Source organism: Cebus imitator, unplaced genomic scaffold (genome assembly GCF_001604975.1).
Source record: "Cebus imitator isolate Cc_AM_T3 unplaced genomic scaffold, Cebus_imitator-1.0 Scaffold82, whole genome shotgun sequence".
NCBI lineage: Eukaryota > Metazoa > Chordata > Mammalia > Primates > Cebidae > Cebus > Cebus imitator.
In genome coordinates this window covers 159,107-168,438 of record NW_016107397.1, presented here as the reverse complement: position 1 = coordinate 168,438, position 9,332 = coordinate 159,107, and the positions used below count along the sequence as shown (strand labels likewise).

Below are 9,332 nucleotides of genomic sequence, written 5' to 3'. Positions count from 1 at the left end.
GGGTTTTGCCATGTTGGCCAGGCTGGTCTCGAACTCCTAGGCTCAAGTGATCCACCTGTCTTGGACTCACAAAGTGCTGGGATTACGGGCATGAGCCACCCCGCCCAGCCACAAAAAAAAAAAAAAAATTTTTTTGAGATGGCATCTCTGTTGCCCAGGCTGGAGTGCAGTGGCACGATCTCAGCTCACTGCAACCTCCACCTTCCGGATTCAAGTGATTCTCCTGCCTCAGCCTCCCAAGTAGCTGGGATTACAGGGATGCACCACCACATCCGGCTAATTTTTGTTTTTTTAGTAGAGACGTAGTTTCTCCATATTGGCCAAGCTGGTCTCAAACTCCTGACCTCAGGTGATCTGCCTGCCTCAGCCTCCCAAAGGGCTAGAATTATAGGCGTGAGCCACTGCATCCCACCCCAATTTTTTTTTTAAAGGCTTCATGGTGAAGGCTGCTGGGGACCCAGGCATCCCAGTTTTCTGTCTTTCATGGACAAGGCTTGGGGGAAACTTGTACCCTCTTCCCCAGGAAATCAGCACGCCTCAGAGCCCGCCCCGCCTCTCTCACTGAGCTGCTTTTCCAATTGATTCTCTTCCCTCTGCAGGGGCCGGGGCTGGAGTCGGAGTTGGAGGCATTCCTACTTTTGGGGTTGGACCCGGGGGCTTTCCCGGCTATGGTGTCGGAGTCGGAGGCGTCCCTGGAGTCGGAGTCGTCCCGGGAGCTGCCATTTCCCGTGAGCCTTAGTCACATCTGGGGACATCGTTGAGAAGGGATGGGGGCTTCTCTTCTGCTGGGCTGTACACGGTCAGTGGAGAGCGTAGATCAGGCTTGAGCGTGCTCAGGGAGGGGTTGGGGGAGAGGATAGGGCGGCCGTCCATGCCTTGCAGGGCAGAAGAGCTTTAAGCACGGTGCGGAGGAGACCCAGGCAAGGCTTCTGAGGGTCTCCATCTTTCTCGTTTCCCTGCAGCTGAAGCCCAGGCAGCAGCTGCCGCCAAAGCTGCTAAGTATGGTAAGTGCCCCTGCCCTGCCCGTCCCTAAGCCCTGCTCTCCCACGGGGCCCAGGGTCCAACCTCAGGGCAAACCGGCTCCCACGCCTCCAGGACCAGAATGGCCTGGGCCAAGGTCATGAGGCCCCCGCCCCATCTTCCAAAGCCACACTTCATTCTACTGTCCTTTTCAGATGCCCAACGTTAGGATGGTTGGTGACCTGTTCACCCCACCCCCACCCCCAGAATTGAAGGTGTCCTGGCCGGGTGCAGTGGCTCACACCTGTAATCCCAGCACTTTGGGAGGCCAAGGCGGATGGATCCCTTTAGGCCAGGAGTTCGAGACCAGCCTGGCGAACACGGTGAAACCCCGTCTCTACTAAAAATACCAAAATTAGCCAGGCATGGTGGTGCTCATCTGTAATCCCAGCTACTTGGGAGGCTGAGGCAGGAGAATCGCTTGAACCCGGGAGGCAGAGGTTGCGGTGTGCTGAGATCATGCCACTGCACTCCAGCCTGGGCGGCAAGGCAAGACTCCGTCTCAAAAAATTAAAATAAAATATAAAAAGAATTGAAGGTGCCAAGAAGCCATTCTCTTTTCCCCCTATTCTCCCACTCACCCTTGCTCCCCCAAAAAGTGAGCACTGGGTGGGGCGAGGCTGAAAGTTCTCCACTCACGCAGGTGCTGGGGGCGCAGGAGTGCTGGGTGGGCTGGTGCCAGGTGCCGGAGTCGCCGTCCCTGGTGTGCCAGGAGTCGGAGGAGTGCCAGGTGAGCGGTGTCTCCAGCCCAGAGACGGGTTTGGTTTGTCTCGTGGAAGGGTCCCTGGAGTTGACCAAGATCGACTGCACCATTTTACAAACAGGAAGACTAACCTAGAGGCGGGAAGCAGGGAGGGGTGCTCAGACCGCTCCCTCATCCCTCCTCTTCCCGCCCCCAGGAGTCGGGACCCCAGCAGCTGCCGCCGCCGCTAAAGCAGCCGCCAAAGCTGCCCAGTTTGGTGAGTCCCTTTACCCCCGCCATCGCTCACAGATCACTGCTCTCTCAGGTGCCCTGCTCTGGGGTCTCACTGCCCAGCTCCCTGTTCCTTTCCACCACCCCCTGCCGCCCCAGGCTGTCACATTCTGGGGTGGGCTCTCCTTCGGGCTTTTGGCCCACCAACAACCTCTAGCAGTGGTGGTGACGTTTCTGATGAGGGAAGCAGTGTAAGCCTCCCTGTTCCCAAAGGCCCGGGAGCCCCTCGGTCTAGTGGGGACCTGACCCCTCCTGACCTCACGTGAGCTCCAGCCGCCTTGAGGGAGTCCAGTTCTTCTCCTTCTCCTCTTTCTCATTCTTCTTCTTTCTTCTCCTCCTTCTCCTTCTTCTTCCTTCCTTCCTCCTCCTCCTCCTGCTTCCTTCTTCTTCCTCCTCCCCCTCCCTCCTCCTCCTCTTCTTTTTCTTCCATTTTCTTTCTTCTTCTTTCTTCTCCTCCTTCTCCTTCTTCTTCCTTCCTTCCTCCTCCTCCTCCTGCTTCCTTCTTCTTCCTCCTCCCCCTCCCTCCTCCTCCTCTTCTTTTTCTTCCATTTTCTTTCTTCTTCTTTCTTCTCCTCCTACTCCTTCTCCTTCTTCTTCTTGAGATAAGGTGTGGCTCTGTCACCCAGGCTGGGGTACAGTGGCACAATCATCTAGCTAACTGCAGCCTCGACCTCCCAGGCTCAAGCAATCTGCCTGCCTCAGCCTCCCAAGTAGCTGGGGCCACAGGTGCCCACCACCATTCCTGGCTAATTTTTTTATTGTTTTGTAGAGACAGGGGTCTTACTATGTTGCCCGGGCTGGTTTCAAACTCCTGGGCTCAAGTGCTCCTCCAGCCTCTGCCTCCCACAGTGCTGGGATCCGGGCGTAAGCCCCTGCGCCCAGTCTGCAGTACTTCTGGTTCAAGATCTCTTGCTATATCTGAGGGCCACCCTGGCAGCCCCAGGTGCCTACAACTTTCTCAACCTGGCAAATATGGCAGCACCAATTGTAGAGCCCAGCTGTGTGTCAGGCCCTGGGCATGGGGTCTGCAGGCCTTGGTCTTAGGGACCTGTGAGCTGAAAGGTTCAGATCAGAATCTCTAAGGCTGAATAGTCCAGAGAACATTTCAACTGCAGGTCTGCAGAGCCCGAAATTCTCACACACAGCAATCTTTATTTATTTGAGACAGGGTCTCACTTCATCGCCCAGGCTATGATGCCATCATAGCTCACTGCAGGCCTGGAACTCCTGGCTTAAGCAAGTCTTCCCTCTTAGCATCCCTAGTAGCTGAGGCTACAGGCACGTGCCACCATGCCCAGTTTAAAAAAAAAAAAATTGTAGGTGATCCTTACACGTTGGCCTCTCAAAGTGCTGGGATGGCAGGCGTGAGCCACCGCACCAGGCCTACAAACGATCTTATAGAATTGGTTTTATTTTTCCCATTTTACAGGTGTGGAGACTGAGGTTCCCAGAGCTTAAGTAGCTTGCCTACAGTTGCACAGCATAATGGTGCCCGAGCCGAGATTTGAACACAAAGGCTTTCTGTCTTACAAACCCCCTTATATAATGTAACTCTGCCTCTATCACCCTCCAATCTCCAAGGAGTCCTTGTCACTGAAAAGATTAAGAACTCCTGGCTGGGTGCAGTGGCTCACGCCTCTAATCCCAGCAGGTTGGGAGGCCAAGGCAGGTGGATCACCCAAGGTTAGGAGTTCAAGACCAGCATGACCAACATGGCAAAGCCCTATCTCTACTAAAAATACAAAAAAATTAGCCAGGTGTGATAGTGAGCACCTGTAGTCCCAGCTACTCGGGAGGCTGAGGCAGGAGAATCACTTGAACCCGGGAGGTGGTGGTTGCAGTGAGCTGAGATTGTACCACTGCACTCCAGCCTGGGCGACAGTGAGATCCCGTCTCCAAAAAAGGAACTCCTGAACCTGCACAGGCTTCATCTTAAGGGTGAGGAAGCTGAGGCCCAGCAAGCGAAAGTAACTGATCAGGGTCACACAGCGAGTCTCCGCCAGGCCGAGGCTCCAGCTCTTTTCATCAGCTCTGCTCTCTTGCATCAGGCTCTTCTCCATCTTACAGGCTTAGTTCCTGGTGCCGGCGTGGTTCCTGGTGTGGCTCCCGGAGTGGGCGTGGCTCCCGGAGTGGGCGTGGCTCCCGGAGTAGGCGTGGCTCCCGGAGTGGGCGTGGCTCCCGGAGTGGGCGTGGTTCCCGGAGTGGGTGTGGCTCCCGGAGTGGGCGTGGCTCCCGGAGTGGGCGTGGCTCCCGGAGTAGGTGTGGCTCCCGGAGTGGGCGTGGCTCCCGGAGTGGGCGTGGCTCCCGGAGTGGGCGTGGCTCCCGGAGTGGGCGTGGTACCTGGTGTGGGCATCGGCCCTGGTGGAGTTATAGGTGAGCTGCATGAGTCCATGACCCTGAGGGGCCCCTGAAGCCTCCTTGGGCCCCATCTCCATCTCTAATGCCCTCTCTCTCCCTCCAGGTGCAGGAGCCCCAGCTGCAGCAAAATCCGCTGCCAAGGCAGCTGCCAAAGCCCAGCTCCGTGAGTGCCTCGCCCACCTTTCTCTCCTCTCCCCAACGAGCCCAAGGCTGGTTAGGGGCAAGGGCCAGGGAGGAGGCCACTGCTTGGATCTGGGCGCCTTCCTTTGGGACTGGGCTCAGCTCCCTGGACAGGACCCCTCCTTGGGGCATGCTCCCTGCCTTCTGTCACCACCACTGCCCTCTGTCCTTGGGAACCCAGCTCCCAAGCCCGAATGGGACCCAGGGCAGGGCCCTGCAGCCTCCTTAGATCCCCAGGGCAGTGGGCAGAGGAGTCAGAAGCGCAGATTTGGCTTGAGGAGGACCTGGGTTCAAGTCCTGGGCTCCACACTAGCTAAGGGACCTCTGAGTGACTGTGTCCTTGCGTGTTAAGTGTGGGTACAGACAGCACCTTCCACAGAAGGCTTTTAGGAGAATTAAACAACATCAACCAAGAGAGAAGAACAGGGGATCAGGCTGGAAAGGGAAGTGGCACCCACAGCGTGTGGTCCCAAATGCCAGCCAGCACGAATAGAGGGTCAGTGGGAGTTTTACAAAATCCAATCCCAGGCTGGGCATGTGGCCACACCTGTAATCCCAGCACTTTGGGAGGCTAAGGCGGGCGGATCGCCTGAGGTCGGGAGTTCGAGAGCAGCCTGACCAACATGGAGAAACCCCGTCTCTACTAAAAATACAAAAGTAGCTGGGCGTGGTAGCCTACTCAGGAGGCTGAGGCACGAGAATCACTTAAACCCAGGAGGCAGAGGTTGTGGTGAGCCAAGATCGCGCCATTGCAGTCCAGCCTGGGCAACAAGAGCGAAACTCCATCTCATAAATAATAATAATAAAATTAGCCAGGCATGGTGGCACACACCCATAGTGTGCGTCAGCTACTCGGGAGGCTGAGGGAGGATTGCTTGAGCCTGGGAGTTTGAGGCTTCAGTGAGTCACGATTGTGCCACTGCACTCCAGCCTGCTCAGCAGAGCAAGACCCTGTCTCAAAAGAGAGAGAGAGAGAGAGCAAAGAAAAACCAGCCAGCGGCTGCATAGAAGATGGATTAAGCAGGCCAAGTCTGAAGAGAGGGCCAGAGAGGAAGCCGCTGCTTGGATCTGGGTGGGCCCCTTCCTTTGGGACTGGGTGCAGCTCCCTGGACAGGACACCTCCCTAGGGACGCGCTCCCTGCCTGCTGTCACCACCACTGCCCTCTGTCTGCAGGAGCTGCAGCTGGGCTTGGTGTTGGCGTCCCTGGATTTGGAGTTGGTGCTGGTGTGCCTGGACTTGGAGTTGGTGCTGGTGTGCCTGGCTTCGGGGCAGGTGAGGGTGAGGGAGCTTCTAGGAACTAGGCAGAGCCTGCCCCCTGAGCTCAGGGAAGGCAATCCCTCCTCCTCCCAGCACCTCCCCAGCACCCCCTCACCGGGGTGCATAGTAAATTCTTCATTAGGTTCTCCTAAGCATCTGGGGGTAACAGAAGGCAGAAAGAGGGAAGACCAGGCAAAGGGACCCCAGGCTGCCAAATTGCAGAGTATCTGCCTCTTCAGTAGAGGGGTGATGGGGTTCCAGACTGAGAAACAGCCTGCCCTCCACCCAGGGAAGGAGCAGGTAGATGAGCCTGACTCCCCTTCAGCAGTGGTCTGTGGCCAGGGGGCCACTAGGAATTCCAGTTCTTCACCAGGTGGTTACTGAGCACCGCTCTGTGCCCAGCCTCAAGCAGGCCATGCTGGGCCTGGGGAGAGAAGGAGGGAGCAGATGGAAGGCGGAGGCACCGTCCTACCCTAGAGCTCTGTGCCTGCACAGCTTCAAGGATTTGAGAAAGCAATGGAGGCCAAGGAAATCAGAGAGGGCTCCCTAGAGGAAGCGGCAGAACTCCCAGACACAGAGCTCGGCTGCTGACCAGCCCCCTACTTTTCTTTCTCCCCAGTACCTGGACCCCTGGCCGCTGCTAAAGCAGCCAAATATGGTGAGTGCACCCCACAACCTCTTGTGGTTCCCTTGCCACCCCGCCATCTCCGACAGCACAGGACAGGGGTTGACATGATAGAAAAAGGCAGTTTCAGGCTGGGCACAGTGGCTGCCATCCCAGCACTTTGGGAGGCTGAGGCAGGGAGATCACTTGAGGCCAGGAGTTCGAGACCAGCCTGGCCAACATGGTGAAAACCCGTCTCTGCTAAAAATACAAAAATAAGCCAGACGTGGTGGTGGGTGGGCACCTGTAATTCCAGCTGCTTGGGAGGCTGAGGCAGGAGAATCACTTGGACCCAGGAGATGGAGGCTGCAGTGAGCCGAGACCATGCCACTGCACTCCAGCCTGGACAACAGAGCGAGATGAAAGAGAGAAACAGAGAGAGAGAGGAAGGAAGGAAGGGAGGGAGGGAGGGAGGGAGGGAGGAAGGGAAGAAAGGAAGGAAAGAAAAGGAAGAAAAGGAGGGAGGAAGGGAGGGAAGACAGGAAGGAAAGAGAGAGAGGGAGAAAAGAAAAAGGCACGTCCTAGGACACATGTATGACAGTTTAAAAACCTGGCCCCTGCCTGCTAAATGTCTGTGGTGCCTTCAACTCCTGTGACCACCAAAACCACCCTCAGAATCCCAGTTGCTCCCCAGGAGGCGATTCCACCGGCCCTAAGGGCCCTCAGACTCTGACAGTTTCATGATGCCCCGGGCCAGGGAGGGGCCGGGCCCGCTGTGGGTATGAGGAGGCCGGGCAGTCTCTGCCTCCACCCAGCTCTCTGGCCCTAGCAGAGAGCCTGTTCCTCATCTGGGCATCCCTGGCCCCCGCCCACCTTCCCATCCTGCCAGCAAGACTGCTCCTGCCGTAAACCAGCCCAGAGGACGTGGCAGTCCCACAGCCTCTGCACTTGGCACTCTGGCAGCCCTGCCTGGCCAGACTCACGCTGTCTGTGGCCTCTGCATTCCTGGCCTCCTGTGAGCAGAGTTGGGGGGAGGCAGGGGACTCCACCAGCGATCCACCAATCGGCCGGGCAGGTCCACTTGGGGCCAGTTTCCACCTCGGAAAATCCCGGCTTCCTCAGCCCGGACCCCCAGCGGCCCCGGCCTCCTCCCCTCTTCACTGCTGACTGCTTGGCCGGGCTGAGTCAACAGACATTGCCAGGGAAACAGAGGGGTGTCATGTGGTGAGCAGAGCCACTTCCCAGCCTGGAAGCCCTGAGCACATTGCTTAACCTCTGCTCTGCCTCGGCGTTCTCATCTGTAAAATGGGAATGACAAGAGCGCCTGCCTTTCTTGCTGCAGTGCGTAAAAAATGGGCTGCTAAGTGTGAAGCACTCAGAACCTTAAGTGCCTGCTGTAGATACTGCCGCTGCTTTTTTTTTTTTTTTTTTTTTTGCTGGAGTCTCGCTCTCTGTCGCCCAGGCTGGAGTGCAGTGCTTCGATCTCGGCTCACTGCAGCCTCCACCTCCTGGGTTCATGCGATTCTCCAGCCTTGGCCTTCAAGCTGGGATTACAGGCTCCCACCACCCTGCCCAGCTAATTTTTGTATTTTTTAGTAGAGACGAGGTTTTCATCATGTTGATCAGCCTGGTCTCGAACTCCCGACCTCAGGTGATCCACTGGCCTCGGCCTCTCAAAGTGCTGGGATTACAGGCATGAGCCACCACACTCGGCCTTCAAAAGAACTTTTAAGTCCAAGCACAGTCCTTTGGGAGGCTAAGGCGAGAGGATCGAGTGAGCCCAGGATTGGGAGGCTGCAGTGAGCTATGAGTACCACTGCACTCCCGCTTGGGCGACAGAGCAAGACCCCATCCCCAAACGAAACCAAAACAAGGACTGGACTTCTGTCCAGAGCTCCTCCACTGTGTCACATGGCCCTGTCACCTGTCTGCTTGCCCTGTGTCCCTGGGGCAGGGACACCCCATCCTTCAGAAATGGGGGACTCATCTTTCCTCCTTCCCCACAGGAGCAGGAGTACCCGGGGCCCTTGGAGGGGTCGGGGCTCTCGGTGGTGTGGTGGGTGAGTTGAAACGCCGGGACGGGCTAGGTGGGGAGGGAGGCTAACCTGGACAGAGTCCCTCCCTGAACTTGATCTGTGTCCCCAGGAGCCGGACCCGCTGCCGCTGCGGCTGCAGCCAAAGCCGCTGCCAAAGCTGCCCAGTTTGGTGAGTGCTGGGTGGGGGTGGAGCTGCCCCTGGCCCCCTCCAAGGTCCCCAGGATGTGGGAGTAGCTGCCGACCAGGCACTATAGACTCAGACTCCGTGCCCCAGGCACCTCCTGGCCCCATAGAAGGCCGGGAGAGCTCAGGCTCCACCTGGGTCCCCAGAGGACACCTCCACCCTCCGCAGGCTGAGCTTCAGTCCCCACTTTCTGTCCAGTGGAGTCTAATGCTCAGCTCTCTCCACAGGCCTGCCGGGAGCTGCTGGACTCGGAGTTGGAGGGCTTGGAGTCGTCCCAGGTGTTGGGGGCCTTGGAGGTGAGCATTGTTCAGAAATCAGTGAGTACGTGCGGGGTGTGTGTGTGTGTGTGTGTGTGTGTGTGTGTGTGTGTGAGAGAGAGAGAGAGAGAGACAGACACAGATGGAGACAGAGTCTTTCTTTCCCAGCCTTGCCACACCCTTGCTCAAGATGTCCCTCTCCGCCAGGCGCAGCGGCTCACGCCTGCAATCCCAGCACCCTAGTAGGCCCAGGCGGGTGGATCACTTGAGGTCAGGAGTTTGAGACCAGCCTGGGTGACAAGGCGAAACCTCATCTCTACCAAAAATGCAAAAATTAGCAGGGCTTGGTGGGAGGCTGAGGCCAGAGGATCACTTGAGCCCAGGAGACGGAGGCTGCAATGAGCTGAGATTGTGCCACTGCACTCCAGCCTGGGCAGCAAAGTGAGACCCTGTCATTAAAAA

The 9,332-nt window shown here is 57.4% G+C and overlaps 1 protein-coding gene across 1 annotated transcript in view; it reads left to right on the top strand.

The window, feature by feature from the left end:
* The window catches only part of ELN (elastin), a 37,347-nt gene that overhangs the window by 19,296 nt on the left and 8,719 nt on the right, over window positions 1-9,332 (top strand). The window contains 12 exon segments of the mRNA XM_017533409.2: window positions 600-728; window positions 963-1,004; window positions 1,664-1,750; window positions 1,920-1,979; window positions 4,178-4,366; window positions 4,470-4,514; window positions 5,706-5,824; window positions 5,826-5,910; window positions 6,409-6,447; window positions 8,400-8,453; window positions 8,539-8,598; window positions 8,841-8,909. Of these exon segments, the coding sequence (XP_017388898.2) occupies window positions 600-728; window positions 963-1,004; window positions 1,664-1,750; window positions 1,920-1,979; window positions 4,178-4,366; window positions 4,470-4,514; window positions 5,706-5,824; window positions 5,826-5,910; window positions 6,409-6,447; window positions 8,400-8,453; window positions 8,539-8,598; window positions 8,841-8,909 (978 nt within the window).